At 42.6% G+C, this 19,738-nt stretch overlaps 1 protein-coding gene across 10 annotated transcripts in view; it reads right to left on the bottom strand.

The window, feature by feature from the left end:
- kmt2cb (lysine (K)-specific methyltransferase 2Cb) overlaps positions 1-19,738 on the bottom strand; it is an 83,101-nt gene that overhangs the window by 10,558 nt on the left and 52,805 nt on the right. For 6 of the 10 annotated variants that reach the window (XM_067605909.1, XM_067605908.1, XM_067605910.1 and 3 more), the window contains 21 exons: positions 19,603-19,728; positions 19,334-19,464; positions 17,931-18,123; positions 15,162-15,254; positions 14,839-14,886; positions 13,371-13,511; positions 13,216-13,248; positions 12,702-12,851; positions 12,460-12,601; positions 12,100-12,335; positions 11,824-11,897; positions 10,316-10,513; positions 8,098-10,089; positions 6,789-7,102; positions 5,053-6,656; positions 4,837-4,948; positions 3,863-3,929; positions 3,710-3,770; positions 3,350-3,582; positions 762-2,408; positions 330-521 (listed from right to left, as the gene is read on the bottom strand). In XM_067605909.1, coding sequence (XP_067462010.1) covers positions 330-521; positions 762-2,408; positions 3,350-3,582; positions 3,710-3,770; positions 3,863-3,929; positions 4,837-4,948; positions 5,053-6,656; positions 6,789-7,102; positions 8,098-10,089; positions 10,316-10,513; positions 11,824-11,897; positions 12,100-12,335; positions 12,460-12,601; positions 12,702-12,851; positions 13,216-13,248; positions 13,371-13,511; positions 14,839-14,886; positions 15,162-15,254; positions 17,931-18,123; positions 19,334-19,464; positions 19,603-19,728 — 7,787 coding nt within the window. The remainder of the gene's footprint in view (positions 1-329; positions 522-761; positions 2,409-3,349; positions 3,583-3,709; positions 3,771-3,862; positions 3,930-4,836; positions 4,949-5,052; positions 6,657-6,788; positions 7,103-8,097; positions 10,090-10,315; positions 10,514-11,823; positions 11,898-12,099; positions 12,336-12,459; positions 12,602-12,701; positions 12,852-13,215; positions 13,249-13,370; positions 13,512-14,838; positions 14,887-15,161; positions 15,255-17,930; positions 18,124-19,333; positions 19,465-19,602; positions 19,729-19,738) is intronic. The other 4 variants (XM_067605912.1, XM_067605918.1, XM_067605913.1 and 1 more) reach the window with 3 other exon arrangements.

Below are 19,738 nucleotides of genomic sequence, written 5' to 3'. Positions count from 1 at the left end.
ATACGCCTCAATCAATGAGGGACTTACAATATAATTATGAATCCCTATCCCCCCTCCCCAATAATAACAGCTTTTAATACCTGGGTGTGCGACTGTCATTCAACAAGTGCATAATTACAGTAATATGCTCATGATACGTGAAATGAGTGTCTGTGCACTCAGTGGAGACCATTTCTATTCTGGCAGTAATTAATACTGTAAAATTCTGAATAAAGCATTCAGATTTCAAGTTATCATGTGGCTACCACCCTTTGTTCCCATAGAACTGCAGTGGTGCAGCTCCAACCAGTTTTGTGAGACCCGGTATAAGATGGTAAAATCAGTCTTACCTGTTTGATTTGGGTCATTACACTGTCAGGGCCCGAGTGCATCAGTTGCCTCTCATCCCCTTCCTTCTTCCTCTTCTTGTAGCGAGAGGGAGGTTTGTCTCCTCCTTTTGGAGCCCTCTTGTTTCTTCCTTTCTTCTTCTCCTGTTCAGGGATAAGAGGTCCAGGAAAGTCAGGGTGGCCATCTGAGTATGCCTGAAGATAAGAAATAGATGTTGTAGCGTAAAAAGGCATGGGTACACATCAAATCATTTGATCACCATTGTGACTTCAAGTTAGATGTTTTCAAACACATAATGACTCAGTGACAGCTATGACTCATACCACTTTAACTATGACGCGCCTCCCATCTGAATCACTTAGCCTGTCTATGACTCACTATGTTGATCACCCCCCTCAGTGCTCTATAACTGAACGATTAATACAAAGACTGACCCCATTGCTGTCCATGGAGCTTTGCCTGAGCAGGGTTTTGCAGTCTGCAGACTCCTCCTCCTCTGAGCGCAGGCTCTCCTCTGACCTCTGTTGGGAGAACCCGGGTGGAGGTGTACTCTTGTTCTTCAGAAGGTGTTTCAGTAGTTCATTGCCAGCTTCACCTTTGTTTGGACTTTGCCCTGCTGGGGCGGGAGACACACTCCCTTTACTACCCTCTTCCTTCACAGAGCTCATTCCTGAGCCGATGGGCCCTTCTCTTGGCCCATGACACTCACTGGCATCAGTCTGCTCCAGCTTTATGTTGTTGAGGATCCTGTCATGCTCCTGAGCCTGGGCCCTTGCTGTGTCTGAAGAGAGACCATGTTGTGCAGACTGTCCTCCAGAAAGTTGCCTCTCCAGTTCTGAGTGACTTGGGGTGGAACATCCCAGTAAGGGGGACCTCGACAAGTCCTGTTCTCCGAAGAGATGGGTGTTTCTGGTTGGAGTTGAGGAGGTGTCTGAGACACACGGTGTGAGAGGGGCTGTAAGGTCTGAGTGTGGAGTTGAAGGGGTCTTGATTGAATCTGCATCATCATCTTTCTTCTTTTTGCGGTTCCTCTTCTTTTTCCCTTTCTCATCTGGGATGATGTTGGAGTAGAGTTGAATTAGAGACTGACCTGAGCCCGGAAAGTTAGATGGAAGAGGTGTAGCTGAGTCAGCCCCAAATGGCGGACCCTCTCCTGGCATCTGAAGCATCATTCCTGGTCCACTAAACTGACGAGGTCTGGGCTGACCCTGGGGAAAGTTAGGTGCTTGAAGGGCAAGATTATCAGGCCCCAAACCAGGCCCCATGTCCGGGGGCATCACCCCATTCCCCATCATGGCCCTCCTTTCACCTTGCATAAATGTCCCAGGTGGTGAGCCCATACCAGGCTGCATGCCCTGCTGCTGGGGAAACATGGGTCCAAGTTGTTGCTGTTGTTGTAGAGGAGGCCTCTGAGGCTGCATGAAGTCCTGTGGCAGCTCAGAGTTAAAAAATGGCATCTGAGCAAGTGGCGCCATGTTCCCATCTGGCCCCATCATACCTTGCTGCTCCATTTCCATGCGGTGTTTCAGGGCTCGCTGTCGTTCAACTTCCTGCATGAGCTGCACCCGCTGTCTCTCCTGCTGCTCCCTGAGTCTCTCCCTCCTCTCCCGCTCCTGGAAGCCCTCACTGAATGGGTTGTTATCATCGAACTTCACACCACCTCCCTGCATGGATTTTACACCACCTGGAGGAGCTGGTGGTGCTTGGTTTTCCACAGGCATTTGTGAGTGTTGAGGTATGTTACCCATTGGCATCTGATGAGGCGGGCCTGGATTACCCACAGGTACCTGGGGAGGCATTATAGGTGGTATTCCTGGTCCGCCCATGGGCATTGGAGCACCAGGATGCCAGCCAGGTGGTGGGTTGGGAATACGTGGAGGTGCATTTGGCTGACCAGGATGAAGTGGCATCTGCATCATGGGGTTCATAGGAGGCTGGACCATTGGTGGTCCACCGGGAACCATGCCGGCAGGACCTGGCATTGGGTGAATCCCAGGCATTATGGGTGTCATATTGTTTTGCTGCTGTTTCACTCGGTATTCCTCTATTAGTTCAGCATGCTCCTTCTGTTGCTTGCGGATCTGAAACAAGACATAAGACAAAACCATAAAAAATGTGACTGAAGTTCTCTGAAATACACAAAAATTATGAAAAAACTATGTGTTGTTTGCAAGGTGTTTTATCACATTTACAAGGCAAACTTGTGAGGATACAGGTTTACCCAAGTGAATGATTTTACTTTCTAATAGTGACTGATGAATTTCACTTTAAAGCAGGAGTTGGTGAATAAAATAAGCCTTTTTTTTCCAGCACTGTTGTTTGGGTGAGTCACAGCAGGTTGACAGGTGGAGTGTAGACATAGGCTTGTGTGTTTTGAATTATTCTTTTTGTTGGGATATTATTTTTCAAGTCTGCTTGGAAATAAAATACTTGTATACATTCCTGTGCATACCCTATACATTTAGACCTATACCATGTGTACAATACCTACCTTATTTGTTTAATCAATGTGACTAATTAATATTATATACTAATGAGGTACGCTATAAAGCTAAGATACAGTAAAATATTACCCCCTCCGCATTAAAGAAATTATGTCCACAAAAGTGTAAAAAAGAGGTAATGAAAATGTCTTTGCAGTCAAACTTGTTGGAAAATAATATAATCTCATGTCATTTGAGATGTGAATATTATTTGGTTAAATAATACTGATTAAATAAACTTATATTAAATAAACAATATTGTGTAATTAAAAGAAGGTGGTTTGTTTTTTTCATCTGTTATTCAGTCAGACCTTGTTTCAACACCATGCACTGTCCATAACATGGTCTTAAGTAGCCTGGTGTTTATTCCCCCATAAGGACAAATACTCCTAGTGGAGGGCCAGATTTGGCCCTTGTGCTATTATTTTTCAATCCATACTTTAAACCTGAAACTTTGCTCATAATGCCTAGGGTGGCCACTGTGGGGAGTAGAGCTGAGATAGAATTCTGTGGTGGAGCTTGACAGGCCGAACATTTACCTGCTCCAGTTGTTTCTGCACTACACCCTGCTGCTCTGTGACATGTTTGAGCTGCTCAGCGTCCTCCTCAGGGAACTCTCTCCCTGCCTTCTTAGCCGTTCTCTGCTTGGCAGACAGAGCTTTCTTAGACTTCCTGTGAGCTCCAATCTTCTCCTCCAGAAACTTCTGCTGCATTTGAAGTAGTTGCTGAGTCTCCTGGAGCCACTCCTCGTACTGAGCCCTCTGAGCATTGTCTGAAAGAAAAAAGCTCTTTTGTTAGCAATCTTGACAGCATAAAAAACAAACATCTTTACATTTCCAGCCCTGACAGACCTTCAAACCAAAAAGTTGAAGATGCATATAAACTTTTAGGAAACTTACTGACAAATCCCGGTCCAAAGTTTGGAGGATTCGGTCTCGTTACTTGTGTCAATTTGCCATCCTGATAGACAAGTATTTTATTAGATATTTACATATAATATATTTTACATTTTGCAGTTTTTATACATCTAAGCAGATTAATTGTTCAATTACCTGTCCAACAACTTGTGGAGGAAGTTGTGTGCTTTCAGGACAAAGTGGTGAAGGACCAGGAGGAAATCTGTGACACACAGCAACACAATGATTACAGTACCAATTCTCCTTTATAGTGGCACAGTATCCAGTGTCCAAGTCCACTGCCATCATTACATTTTGTAGTAAAGAAACCATTGTGTAACTTTAGAATTATTAAAGGGATAGTTCAGATTTTTTGAAGTGGTGTTGTATGAGGTAGTTATCCATAGTCAGTATATTACCTGCAGTAGATGTGGGTTGGCACGCTCCCAGTTTGGAGAAGAAGACAGGACTACTGGTACAGAAGCTAAGCACTGTACTGCTGTGGACACGGCCAGCAGCAAAACGTATTTTAGCCGACTCAAAAAAAAAAAAAAAATCACTATCAGTTTAAGTGTATGCTATATTTGTAATATTTTCACTGCTTTACCTTGCCATCAGACAGCCCTTTCCGTTGGCACTACATTTTCTCAACTGTAGAACTTCAGTATTCCTACACATACTGTACATTGTATGACGCTGCAGCAGCACTTTCTGATCCAAACAGCTGGTCTGCAGCGTAATACATTGCACGGCATGTGTAGGAATACTGAGCTATATGCTTGAGAAAAAGTAGTGCCAAAGGAAAGGGCAGAAAGGTAAAGTGGTGAAAATATTCTAAATATAGTGTACACTTAAACTGATATTGATTTTTTTTTTTTTTTTTGTAGGTGGCTTCAATACGTTTTGCTGCTGGCCTCCTCCACTGCAGTACAATGCTTAACTTCTGTGCCGGTACTCCTGCCTGCTTCTCCAAACTGGGAGTGTGCCAACCCAAATCTATTGCAGGTAATACACTGACTACGGATAACTACCTCATACAATACCGCTTCAAAAAATCCAAACTATCCCTTTAAATACAGCTTAACCTGTATGTGAGTATTATTCATGCAGTACCAAAAACAACTTTTTACCTGTTCATAACCATTGGCGTCATTCCCATGTTGTTCTGAACCATGACTTTGTTGATGCCTTTCAGGGCAACCATCTTGGCTTTCATGATGGGGTCAGTGATGGCATCAAAATCTAAAAAAGACATACATTGTACTGTCAGAAACTGCACAAAAAGACTAATAATCTCAAACTTTAACCTACATTGACATAAAGGAGTTGTAGGTTATATAATTTACCAATGTTGGGGAAGAAGGAGTCGCTGGAGCGCTGTCGTATCATGGCTTGCATTTGTTTCTGCTGCTGTTGCTCCTGCCTCTCCTGGTCTAGGAGGTCCTGCAATAGGAGCGGCTGCTCTTCTAGCAGAAGAGGACGGTGTTGCTGGCCGTGCTGACCCATTGCCTGGTTCAACAATGCCTGGTGGGCCTGGGTCAGATTGCTCTGGTCCACTCCAGGGGCTAGCCCCACCTGCTGGTCTGCCCCAAAGCCAGTCATAGAAGCCTCTCCAGCAGAGGTGGCGTCGGGTATTGTTTGACTCATTGCAAGTCCGGAGGTATGCTGAGCGTCAGTGACTTGGTTCTGCTGGGGCATGAGGTTACCGCCTTGATTGACAGATTCAACCATTGAATTTAATGACTGCTCTTCAGGCTGCTGCTTAATGAGTAAACTGGACAGGACTGGGGTGGAGTCAGAGAGAACTCCCTGCTGGTTTGAGGTTAAGGCGTTTACAGCGGCTTGCTGGTCTACCACCTCAGGGGGTTTCTGGCACTCTTTGACCTCTGTTTTAATTTCCTGCCCAGATGCCAAAGAAGCAGAATCGTGACTCCCAGGAGCTTCCAGCTTGATTTCAGCTGAAGCGTGCTCACCTGTAGCATCTGACTTGTCTGACTTTGCCAGTATAGATGCTGAACTAGATGAGGCTTCAGTTCCACCAGTGCTCGAGTTTTTGTTGATGTCTGTGGTGTCAGTATTATCATCCATAGGATCACTCAGATCCAGTTCCTCATTGAACATGTCTTTTTTGATGTCATCTAGGTCAGGGTCTGTATAAGCAATGATGTCAAATTTCCCAGATGTTAGGAAGTCATCAAGGTGTAGGTCATTTGTCTCCAGGTCAAGGTCTTTACCATCTTCAGGATCCAAATTCAGGTTTTCTAAGTCAGCATCCACCAAGTCTTTCACCTCTACGTCTTCAAGATCTTTGACTGCTGATTCTTCTGCATCCAGTTTTTCCTCCACAGCTTCACTACTAGCCACTGAGACAGTCTCAGTCTGCCCAGCAGGGGGTGCAGTCAGGATCATTGATGCTGCCATGTTCTGGGTCTCATTTGAAGCAGGCTGACTCATAGACCTCATCAAAGGAGATTGTTTGAGCGTGTTGTTTCCTGACATTTGGGATTGCTGATGAAGATTGTCCATGCTGGCAGATAGCTGTACATGGCCAGTCTGGCTGGCCATGGGGTCTACCATCCTAGGCCCCTGATTAAAAGGGAATCTGGAATCAGGTGGCCCTGGAAATCCTGGTAGCCTTTGAGCCTGCAAGTTGGGATCTATGTTGCCTCCGTGCATGGCACCAGGGGGGAATGGCATACGTGGCCTGTTTTCAGCTGCTCTGTGTCGCAGCTCAATGAAAGGCTGGCCCATTATGTTGTGCTGCTGCACTGGCATACCACGTGGTGGAAAGTGCTGGGGCAGCCCCATAGGGTTACCTCCCATAGACTTTGACATTTCGGCAGACATGGACCGTCTCATTTGAGGAGGGACATCCTGCATTGGGTGTTGTCCCCGGGGAAAGAACTCTTGGGCCCCATGAGGTCCTAGAACACCAGGTGGAAATGCAAACCTAAAATAGAATAAAAACACATGTAAATAGAGAGGAAGAGCATTCCTAGTATTGTGTAGTGCTGTGTTCAATTCCAGACTATTTGAAATACAAAGGTGTGATAAAAAGCATCTTATTAATGATAGCACAAACCTTGGTCCCTGATGTCTCAAATTAGGATCTCCAGGATGTGGGCCCCGGGGGATTTGTCCCTCATTAGGAAAAGGGACACGCTGATCCCCTGGAAAAGGTCCAGGAAACCTCATTGGCCCTCTCATGGGTCCTTGTCCCGGATAAGGTGGAGGAGGCCGGCTGAACATTTCCCCCTGTTGCCCAGGGCCCTCCTGGGGCCAGGGTCGTGGTGTTCCAGGAGTCATGTTGCCAACAGGCTCCTGAGGGCCCCTCTCCTGTCGAATGGCACTCCTCTGTTGCTGCTGCTTCAGTATTAGTTCTCGGATTCGTTGTCGCTACAAACAACAAAAATACAGAAATGTACACTTTTTAAACCCGTGGTCATTGATTCACCTATAACTTACAATAATGCTGTATTTTGAGCTATTCAGTTCATTTTAGGCTACTTATTCCACACGTGTAAGCTCCATTTCTTTCACTGCCAATGATACGTATTTTCAATTCTGCAAATGTACATAAAGTTTTCCTTTCCTTTATCTCACATGTACTGATGTACTACAGCATAGTTAACAACACATACAATAAAATGTAAGATGTTAGAGATAAGAATAAGATGTTTATCTTTTTTCATATCATTAGTCTATATATTTATCAATATTAAATGGACATAGACATAGACTTACAAAAACCATAATTATGTCTTTATTCTATTAAATTTGGGTAAATATTAGGAATTTAAGTAAAGTTCAGTTTCTTTACAATGTGTTATTTTTAGTCATAATTCCTGACAGTGATGAAAGCCTTAGACTCACTAACATTTTTGTGATCTAGGAATGTGTTACCATTGCATTGAGTTTTTGGAAAATAAAATGAGGGCAAACATAAAATCATTACCAAATCTGTCTGTTTTAAGTGTCCACTACAGTTCCTGGCTCACCTTTCACCTGTTCTACACAATGAGGGAATACAACAGATATCCAAATAAATGGATATCTGTTGTACATAATATGGCTTAAATTGTGGTTTGTTTACAGCCTGTGTGATCATCTGATCAGTTGTGTTTCTTGCTTGTTGGACTTCTTTCAAAAGATGTCTAAATATCTCAGAAACAGACTTGAGTAAAATGTTATAATACCTGACAGCAATGACGGCCAAAGTACAAAAATATAAACACGGTTGTTAAAAAAAAATCTTTCAAAACATTGTTAAGAAATGACTAAAAAGCAGTACACCTGTGCACAAATAAAATTTCTACAGTAATCTATGAATTATGAGATTTAGAATTATGAGATTTAGAATACAAACAGTATAAACAACAGTATTCATGTACCTGTCTGAGTCTTTCCTCACTCTCAGCAATAGCAACTCCCTGAGCCTCAGAGGACACACCAGGCATTTGTGGGTTGTTTGACAATTGGCCCAGGTCTTGAGGGGGAATTCCATTGTTACCCACATTTGGCTGATCTTTAATTTCCATTTTCTCTGTTGACTGTGGACGAGGGGTCATTGGGGCTTGTTCAAATGGGTCATGGCTGGGTGTCTGATTGGGTCTTCTGGAGGGCGACTGAGTAAATCCATCTTCTGGCACACTAGGGTGTTTTGGTGTTTGTGGGCCTGGATGAGGGAATGGCTCTTGAAGTCTGCCTTGAGGTGGGGAGAAGGGGTCCTGGTTTCCCATTGGTCCTGGCCTTGGTCCTTGTCTGCTGAGCCCATCAGGACCAGGTCGTGGGGTCCCTGGTGGCTGGGCGTAGGGGTCACTAAGCATTGGTCTGGGGGTCCCAGGCTGAGAAAACATGTCACTACTCCCTGGCCTTGATGTACCAGGTGTACTAGTAAATGGCTCAATTGGCCCCCTCTGGCTACCTGGTGACTTGGAAAACCTATCTGCCACAGAGGGTCGTGGAGTACCTGGTGGCTGAGCATAAGGGTCCACTGAGTGGGAAGGTGACATCCGCTGAACAGGGTGTGACTGATGAGAGAACTGGTTCATCCCACCGGGGCGAGGAGTAGATGGAGCCTGTGAGTAAGGGTCTGAGGACGGGCTAGGGGTGTTTGATGGTTGACCATAGTTGTCATGTGGACGTGGGGTACCGGGAGGTCGGGCATAGGGCTCAAAAAATGGGCGAGGTTGAGCACCGGGTTCATTGATGGATCGAGGGTTACCTGGAGACTGAGAGAAAGGGTCAGTAACTGGCTTGTTGGGACCAGACGGCTGAGCAAATGGGTCATATGTGAAGTGGTCAGGCCTTGGAGTGGAAGGTGCATGAGCATAAGGATTTCTGGATATTTGGGTCATTGGTCCTGGCTGAGCAAATGAATGTGCTTGAGGTGGATGCTGGACCATTCTAGGAGGACTGGTGAAGTTGTCATTTCCAGATGGTCTTGGTGTATGTGGGGGCTGAGCATAGGGGTCAGTCTGCTGATTCTGGGAGAACCTGTCAGTAGGATGTGGACCTGGTCGGTTGAAAGGATCCTGAGCCTGAGGAGGGGGCATAGGTGTTTTGAACAGAGGGACCGAGCCAGACTCATTACTTCCAGGGATTGGTGTTAGTAAAGGCCTTGAGTACGGGTCAGACAAGATCATCCTGTTCTGAGCCATGCGCTGATAAGCCTCATTTCTTATCATGGGCCTGGAGTATGGATCTCTGCCTGGAGAACCCATTGGGGGCCTTCCTTGTGCAGCCTGACTGGCTCTGGGGGGACCCATGGGCTTCAGGAAAGGGTCCATTTCCCCAGCTGGCCTTGGGGTGTCAGGAGGTTTAGCATAAGGGTCACTGCTCATGGATGTTGGAGAGCCAAAAGTTTCATGAGCAGGAGAGGGCCTCCCTTTGTCCTGCTGTTCCATCAAGGAGGTGGGGGATTTACCAGATTCCACAGGCATTCTGCGACATGTATTTGGCCCGAGAGATGGTGGTCTTGGGGTCCCAACCATCTTGGCATATGGGTCCCATGGAGAGGAAGGTCTGGAACCAGAGGAGCCTGGTGAGAATACCTGTGGGGACTGAGGTTGGGAGGAAGGCCCAGATGGAGGGGGAGGAGGAGGCCGTAAAAACACATCCTCTGGAGGACCTGAAGTGGGCGTCCCTGGTAGCTGCGGCCTGGCAAATCCTTCTTTAGAGTTGAGCTGCTGCATTGGGGACATGCTGCCATTGCTAGGCTGGGAGGCTGGACTCTGGTTACCACTGTTGTTGCCATCTCCGTCTGACTGGCTGTTGGTCTGCTGCTGCTGCTGTTGTTGTTGCTGGAGTTGCTCATTCTTAACTTGCTCCAATTTCTGAGTGGCTTCAATTTTGGCTTGCTGTTTGCTTTTCTGCCTCATTTGCTGTTGGAAGAGTAGAGTGAAAAGTGGGATTAGATGTCAAAAGGGATGCAGTGAATATCAGTCTCATGCCAAAAATGAACTGGACCTACTAACCACCAATGTCATCAGGGTTAATGTGGAGGATAGTGCAGTTGTTTAGGGAGCTTTTACTAAACCACCTCTTAGCTGTCTTAATATAAAGTGGACCTGCCGCTGCATTCGCTGACTTCATTGCATACACTCTTACCTGTCTAAACTTCCACTCTTGTTCATGCTCTGACTCTTTTGGTTTCAAAGGGTCTTTAAACAGCAGTTCTGTGTCTAGTGGTATGTTGGGATCAAACACCTCAGGGGGCTGTTGCTGTGGATGGTGCCTCTTCCCCGTCTCATTTGACATCTGGACTTTGTTGATGCGCAGGGCTGCTCGGTTATCTCTTGCCTTTTGCTAAAGAGCAAATTAATCACAATGTCAAGACAAAACAGATCAGACATACATACTTCATAAACACAAGATGGCAAACAAAACCTAAGTCACCTGTGCAACCTTGATTCTCAGTAGAGTAAAGTTTCTTATATTAACCCAAAACTGTGTGTATGTCACATTAAATTCTCTTTCATAGCATTTGTTTCAATATCTCACTATGATATATGGGGACTTAAACATTGCAAGACAAGTTAATATCTAAAACTGATTTCCGGCTTTCCTTACTGTACATGTCACTGGAGTCCAGCCACCTGTCTGCAAAGTTCATGCTCAAAACTGCATGATTAATAAGAATTACAACATTCAAATTTTACTACCTCCAACATAAGTACAGGGTGAAGACAAACTAGCATCAACAACCCGAATAGACAAAACAAAAAACGGTCTAGAAAATCACCAAAGTGCTGGTATAGTGTGAATATTGCTACTCTAGTAAGCAAAATAATGGGGGTAGGGAAGCCCTAATATCCATAGAGAAGAAGAAAACCTCTGTCTATTGGACCATACCCATCCTCTTGTTTTGTAAACCAGCAACAGGTTGCTAGTGGCGGTGAGAAAGGTGTCTCCGTCCTAGAGGCTAGGTTGGTTTGCTAACCTACAACTGAGACATGGTGTTTAATCTTAAATACAGATCATGGCTCTCAGTTTGATTTTAAGTTTCATATTTCATTTTGATCGGGTAGGCCCTATAACAATGGTGCTGGATTGCTATTTATACCCACACTTTATACCCAAACAGTTGTTTTTTTGTTCCCTTTACATTCTGGGTTCCTCCTTGTCCTGTATATGCAGCACAGGATGGAGGTCATTCACTGTAAATCATATGCAGTAATCTCACAAGGCAAAGATTCCAATACTTGTCTGACCATAACTGGGATGTTTAAGTGAGACATTGAAATAAATCACTATAAAAGAGAATTGTAAACATGTAACCAGTGGCAAATGCAAGATACATTTTTTAATCAAGACTAGGTCTTTGAAACTCGCCTCTGCCAGATAAAATTACTTCTAGTGAACTTAATTACTGAGACCATAGTGGGTTCTAACACTGAGCAGGGCTTCCTATGTTAATTAGTTCATCTGTGAATGGCCGGATTTCAAATTGCATTGGCAAGAGGCACGAGGCCAGATGCGATACAGGAGTCTGCGTTCTGCATACTAATATGTCGGTGCAACTAGTAGTGACAGTTTGATGTCTGGCATGGTTCAAAGTATTTAGGCTTTGAGATATTTGAAGAAACTGGCAAATTCAACAGTATGAGTGATCTTACCACATATGGGGCCCTGTCTTGTGAACTAGCTTTCCTCCAAAGTTTTGCAATTTGCTTTACTCTGGTGGACCAATCTGTTGAAAGAATAAAAGGAGTTGTCATGCAAACAGTTTTACAGAGCATACAAGGTATTCTTTGTACTGTGTGATTGAGACAGTGCAGTGGATACAACCAAACAATATAAGCAGAGATAACAGCAATGATGATACAATCATGAACAACACAAATGTGGACAAATTGAAATAATAATTTAAAGCTTTAGAGCCGTATACCAACCCGGGTATTCTTCTTTGAGGTTAGGGAAATTGACATTGGTATAAAGGACGGGCGCTACAGTGGCTAGCTCTCCAAGCGTCTCCTCCTTCTCCCACTTGAGTGTACTCCTTTGGGCATTTGACATGGCTTCAGTTTCCCCCTCAGGCAGAGATCCAGGGGGTGTAGGGCCAGGGCCATGGGCAGGGGAGGGCCATGGACCAACTGCCTCTCTAGGCATCTGATTAAACTTCCTATCCCTGTAACAACAATGGACAACAGCTCATGAAATATTCTTTAATCACTATGGTCTGGTTTTATAGATAAAAAAGAAAATTAATCTTGGAATATATAACAGTTTACAAGGAGGCAGCAGTACATTACCTTGGATTGTCAGTGAAAGGCATACGGTTAAGGGGGGAGAAATTTTCTGGGATGCAGGGCCCTGCTCCTGGATTTGTAGGGAAGCGTTGGTTTGGTCCCATCATACCATTGATCACTGGCATCCTTGGAAACATGGGATTCCCTACACGCAACATTTATGCGCTGCATTAGATGCATGGATTTTCAAAAAACAACAGAATCAAATACTATGCTCAGCTATGACAAAGTGACTAATGACGTACCTGTGTTGGGGTGAGGCATACTAGTGCCAGGTGTGGCAGGGAGGGACCCTGGACCCTGGGGATGAGGCACCTGTGGTGGTGGAGGTGGTTGGCTTGTGCTGGGGCTAAGGACTGCTGTGAAGAGATCCTCTACATCCTTGCCCTCCAGCTCTGTAACAGTGTGTTACAACATATATAAATATATAATATAATATATATATATATATACCCATTAAAGTAGGAATATGAACACACTGAAATTTCATAATTCATGACCCATGTGTTCTATACCGATGCCAAATTCCACTTTGTTTTTCAAAATAAAATTATAAGACAATAAGTTTAATGGGCACTCAGGAATGACCAAAGAAGTTAGCAAAAAAAGGAATGACCATTTCAATAGTTTTATTATTATTATTATTATTATTATTATTGTTGCCGTGACAACACCACATTGGGAATTCACTCATTAATTAGTATAGGACAAAACTGGATCAAAGCTTACAATTTTACAAGACAGGATGAAATTACAAACCTGGAATTTTGTAAAGTTTGCTGAGAATTGATTCTGAAACAAGGAAAGAATAAGAGATGACAGATTAATTGTCTTGTATGAAGTTTTAAAATAATGGTGTAAAACAACTAGAAGTGTCTTCATGATAATGATGATGTCTGGTCTCCCACACTGACCATCAGTGACCATCTTGTCTAGCTCTGGGCTGAGAATACCGTCCAGGGGTTCCTCTGGGAGGGTTCGAGGTGTCCTCCGGCCAGCCTGAGACTGGGGCGCCACTGGGGAACTGTCTGCCAGGGGCCCAATGTCCAGACCAGCTGTGGAAACACACACGGACATACAAAAACAAATCTTAACATGCATGCACACACACACACAAACAGAGCAACCAACAAAATACTCAACCAAGAATGTGATCATAAATATAGACTTGAAGTGAGAACATGTATATTGTCTTAAGAGCCTGTGGAATGCAATCAAAACTGAACAGAATACGATTACAGCTCCTTGGGGTTCCTGTGTTGTGTAAAAGAAGTGTTTTGGGAACTGTGAAAAGACAGACAGGTCATACTAATTCTCCGCAAAGAAGCACAAACACTTGAATGTTTGTGTTGCAGAATATTACCCTGACCTACCAATTACATTGTTCTTTCTTTCTAAACAACTATTAATCATGTTGAAAAATATATAGAACCTTCGTCACATTCTAAATCATTAATCCAATCCATAAGAAATCTTTAGGTCACTTTTGTAACCCTGGTTCTCTGAGTACATTTTACATTTACATTCTGTCTTTTGGCAGATGCTTTTATCCAAAGCGTCTTACAAGTGAGGTTAGACCATCAAGCATTAAGCAGCAGTAGCATGAGTGAGATGTCTTACTATGGGATAAGCCCCAATTACCTCCCTTATTACATTGCTGATCAAACCTACATTGTGTCAGAATGTCTTTTTTTGCTGTTGTTGTGTAATGTAGTTTGCTTAATTACACATGACTATAATTGCAAACAACTGTTGCACTATTCTAGTATATACTTTCCATTTCTTCATAACTTCTTTTACAAAAAAACATTTTTACTGACATAAGGTTGGTAGCAACCATTAGTTGGAAAGATCTGTCTTAGGACAAAATTATAGCATTTAAGCTAAACAAAAAAACGAAGGACGTGTACTGCAGAGCTTTTTGTCGTCCAGCCACAGGACTGAGAAAAGAAGACCTTCACTGTCTTCAGGAACTGGAAGGACATTCACCAAGACATCTTGTTCTGAAAATTGCTTGGTTCTTAACTGCTCATTTTTTGAATGCCAGGATGTCCTTGTTGATTTGTTTCAGTCCTATCTTGAAGACCTTTCCCAATTAGGCAGCTAAGGATTTGTTCAATTAATTCTTCAAAAAAATATCACCAGTATAAAAGGGTTCAGGAGGCTCACAAACAAAGACTGACGCACCATAGACATTTGAGTGAATACTGTGCACTGGGTTAGGTAAGCACTACACAGTTTGTGAGTGTTAAAACAATCCGAAATGGTTGAGAAAAGCTAAGTATGAAGCAGCTTGTATACATGCACACTTAAATAGACACACACTGTAAGAGAGGAAGAATGCACTAAAGCAAGGGGATTAGTAGGCCATAGCACCCTTACCAAAAGGAGGAGGTGAGCTGTCAACCTGGAAGGGGCAAAAATCAAGACCTACAAGAACCCAAAACCAGATAAAATGAGTGAAAAAATAGTGAAGACAGAACAAGCACAATACGCTTTGGACAATGCAAACAAAAGATAAAACCAAAGATGAACAAAAAAAGTATTGTTAAACAATGTGACATTAAAAAATCATCCAAGTGGTGAAAGTAAAATAAATCTGTTGTCTGAGGAAATTTCTGAACTGGGAAGAAAAGATTTAGTAAACCCAAAGCTAGGTGAATAAATTCTTGTAGCTGTGACTGCCTGTGAAATATATGACGCACCAGAGTCACTGCTTGGCTTTCCGAGCATTCCCAAGATGTCTGCATCAGTGTTCAGAACATCAGATAGATCAACTAATGGTTCCTCAGACGTCTCTGTAAATGGAAAAAAAGGAAGAAACAAAAAAGAAAGAAAACCAAAGAGTCACAAACCATAATTGATGGTGATGTTGAACGGACATGAGGTGGGACTTGGAATCATTTATTTGGATGCCACATGTAGAATTTGGCCTCAAGTAAACAAAAGAATCTGAATGTAAATTGACTGGCCCCTGAGAGAACTGAAAAGTACAGCACCAAATATATCTGAGTATTATTTAACTGATTAAGGCCCCAATCAGACAGAGCATTTTTTAGCTGGAGCAGCTTTTTGTAATTGTTTTCAATGAGAGTGAAGCTTTTTGCTCGCTGCTTTTGTGTTGCGGAGCGCCTCAAGTTTTCTGCTCTATGCACCTCACATTTTTGCAGGAGTGCCCTGAACCCCTTGAGTTGAAAAAATGTCAACTCAGAGCAGAAAAGTGGCCGATGTCATTTGTGCTTTTCCCCATTGTCCAATCAGCTGAATTGAGAGGCGCGCCTTCTGCGGTGGTGACGACAACAAATGGAGACAACAATCATGGAGGACAAACTAGTGGTGGCTGTTGCTGGATACATGGAGCTATATAACTTCACCAACCATAGTTACCATGATCAATAACTATCTCAAATAAAAAAGGTACAGATCTGTGAGTTTACTTCAAAGCAAAACAACAGTTAAGGTAATTAAGGACAGGTGATTCGGTAGTTGCCTAGCAACAATAATAATAATAAAAAAAAAAAGATGCAGCAAACTGCTGTTTTTTTAAAAAATTGTAGGCTTTCACAAAAAAAGGCAGTGTGGTGTGCCTCGTGTTTTGCAGCCTGCAAATAGTACTCTGTCTGATCGGGGCATTAAGTGACTGTGACTAAATTACTGCCAAAGATATGAACTCTAATACTTGGCTATCACAATACCAAAAACATGCTGAAGATCTTTAACATTATAGATTCATTCAACACAGTTTTCTAGCCTTTGATTTAGATAACTGTGGGTCAGTCCAAAGAAATAATTTAACACAAATACATTTTGAATATTCAGTTTCTTGCTAAATGCACCTCACTGAAGCATGGCACAAACAAGTACAGCTGACATGTCAGCAAAAATGTACTTCATGTACTTCCATGCTGCACAAAATTTTCACTTGCAATTGTCTAGGGCTGTAACATTACAATTATCGTCCAGTGCAAGAAAACATTGCACAATTTTCTTTATAAAGACATTTGGTTAAAAAAAAAAAAAAAAAATTGTCTGAAGGTCACAGTTGCCAAGGTTACAGGTTTTAATTCTTCAAAATGCTATGGTTTATTTGCTATTTCTCACTTTTTCCTGTTCTTTTCTAAGGAGTATGATATCTGAAAATACTACCTGCCCACCTACCTGTTGCTGTTACAATCTAAGCAATCACATTTTATTTTTTTTTCCTTATGCATGTTCCTAAATCAAATATTCTGTTATAAGTGGAAGCAATTATCTCTAGCAAAGATAAATATCTGTCCAAATCAAATATCTGTCCTTTTTATCACTGTCAAGTACCATTCATGATACTTTATTATGCTTTTTTTTTTTTTTTTTTTTTTTAAATCTCAAAACTGGATACGAGTTGGTATCTCTCAAACTCATCAAATGTACTCTAGCAATCTTAAGTAACAAAACTTAAGTTTTTCTTTTGTTTATTTACTACTAACTAAACTATTAAACTAACTTAATATTCAAGAACAAATACAGCTCTACATACGGAGAAATCTGCTTGAATGGAGTGCAGACAACAGGTATGATCATGATATGTGATATTTGATATGCGAGTTGATGATCAAACAGCCAGAAGTAGTGTGGCTGAAGCAGTGTTTCTTGTTGAGAAGGGATTGCACCAAGGTCGACTATAAACAGATGTTTGGCAAAATATAAACATGTTAAACCACTGTTAGCGTGCAAACTTTATCTTTGGACAGCTAGAGTGTTGGACAGCTAAGTGTTGGCAAAGACAGTATAATACCTTTTCCATTTGAATTCAGCTATAGCAAATCATGTTAAAAATGGGTCCACCGGTCTATGTTGTTACCATTCCGTTTCAGGTATGTGGCATTTTGTTTTCTGGCTGCACAAGAAGCCATTCAGGTTGGCACAACGGGCATTGCCATCTCATGTAAAAACGTGAGAAAGATCAAGAGAGCAATAGACAAAAAGTGCATGAGTGGGCAGGCAAGACAGAGCTAGCTTGCAGAGAGAATGGAAACAAACTTTATTCAGTACTTGTATATTGGAATTAAGTGTAATTCTTTGGTGTAACAGTAATGTAAATGGGACAGCAGTCTCGGAATCAAGTATGAATGCTGCATGAATGACCGGAGATTAATCTCTGACACTGTCTTGTATGAATAGGTGAAATGCTGTTTCATTGTGTTCAGTGGACCAGGGTAATACTCATTTCACCTGTATGGAAGGGGTAATACTGAGTGAAGACACTACTAGAGATGCATAAAATAATTCGTTATCTTCCAAAATGAAAATAAACAGAAGATAGCCTTGTACCAGGATTTTGTAGTACCTGCAACAATTCCCTTATATTGCTGGCCTAACTTAAGTTGTTAAAAGTTATTTGGTCAAATGTAATATTTTGTCTAACGCATCACTTTGACTCATTCAATCATCTTGAATCACCTTGTACTGGACCTCCGAGGTAATAGTATACGTACGTGCTGCTGATGGTCTGGCAGGAAGGGATGCTGTTGAGGCGCTGAGCAGTGGGTCTGATGAAGGGTTCAGGAAGCTGGTGGTAGGGTGCCTCCTCTCCACTTGGCTTTGCCCTTCTTCCAGTAGGCCTGATTCCACCCCCTGCTGCCTGCTCTGCTTGCTTTTGTCCAGTAGGTCCTTTCCAAAGAATGCCTCCTGAACATGACAACACAAAGCATTGGTCACTTCTGTGTTGACACTTCCCTTTAAGAACTGTCAGCTTACCTTTCCTGACATCATTCTTGGGAAATGTACCATGTCACATCGAAATTATTCAGACGTACATTGAAGACTCATGGGAACTGACTGAAGTGAAACCAAAGCTCTGAAACTAACAGTCATGTTGCTGCTGACTTCACTTTCGTCAGCACCTACCTACCCCACCACTTATACCCACAAGTCATCTACTATCCTCAACGACATGTAACTGCAGCTCCCTGCTGCACTGAGACATTAAAAGCCCAATGTGTTGCTGTTTCAATAATTAATGAAATGTGCTTCACTGTGTTGGACCTTTAGGTTAGCCTGAACACCTCCCTCTTCCCCCTACTGTGGTGGGATAAAGAGCAGCACTGACAGCTGCCTGTGGCTTAATGCACATCACATATCTATGTTTTGGCCAACACAAGGTGACACTGAGATACTGGCTTCAGATAAGGAGCCTCGAAGTCATCTCCAGTTAAGCTTTTGTACATCAATTCACAACCCAGACAGGAGCCATTTAAAGAGCATGATCAGAGACTGTGAGTTCCTTTAGGCTCTCCCTCTTTCAAAAAAGCTCACAGAAGGGGCACTGCGCACTAAAGTTCTGTAAGTGGTTCCCAGGCAATGTACTTTGAATTCCCAACCTTCCCAAGGGTGAGATAAAACACATTTTATGAAGATATGGCATGACACGACTAGACAATCTGTGCATATGAATGTGAAGCTTGCATAACAATAAAACAAAAATAGATTTGATGAAATCAACTGATGAAATAAGCTATTTTAACTAGTGCAATATTTTTTCCTTTATGAATGAATGTGTCTTTTAGAATATGCAATGTTTAAAATGAATATTCACCAGTAGAAAAATGTGCCATCTATGTTGGCAGAATGAACCCTGATGTGAAGAAAAACTGTTTATTGGAGCCAATTATTTTTGGATCAATGTTTACAAAACAGGGAAAGACTTTCTACTTAAATCAGTTATGTTTTTGAACACATTGATCACCGAGTTATAATACCCGAGAATGGTTAGCAGAGTGGTTATACACTGATATACACTGACGAAGTGTAATGCTATATCCCCATTCATTTACATTCTTATACACAGTTATTCGTTTATTGAGCATGCCAAACACGTATGCTATCAAAGGTGACAGACCTGCAAGTAGGCAGGAAAGGCCTCCTCCAGTTTGGTTTTCTTCTTTCGGTAGCGTTTCTTTATTTTTTCTGGAACCTCTGGTCCAGGAGGTGTCTCATCCACAGGAGTATCAGGCAGCGCCTCTGTCCATCCTGCAACAAATTACATCTTGTGTCATAATCTCTTCTAGTTCTGTTGTGTCTTCAAAAACTGTTAATATAAAAGTAAAAACAAATCAGGGAAAAATCTACTATAATGTAGATATGTGAATATTTTAGTGGTATACAGACCTTCTTCTTTTCCAATGTGATTCTCTGATACAGAGCCAGAGGAATCCTTTCTGCAGAGGGATCGTTTGGCCTTGCCTGGACCTTGACCTGGACGGCTTCTCTGGCGCACCATGAACCCGCCGATTCCTTGAGAGGA

Source organism: Thunnus thynnus, chromosome 12 (genome assembly GCF_963924715.1).
Source record: "Thunnus thynnus chromosome 12, fThuThy2.1, whole genome shotgun sequence".
Taxonomy (NCBI): domain Eukaryota; kingdom Metazoa; phylum Chordata; class Actinopteri; order Scombriformes; family Scombridae; genus Thunnus; species Thunnus thynnus.
This window is presented reverse-complemented; position numbering and strand designations above follow the sequence as displayed.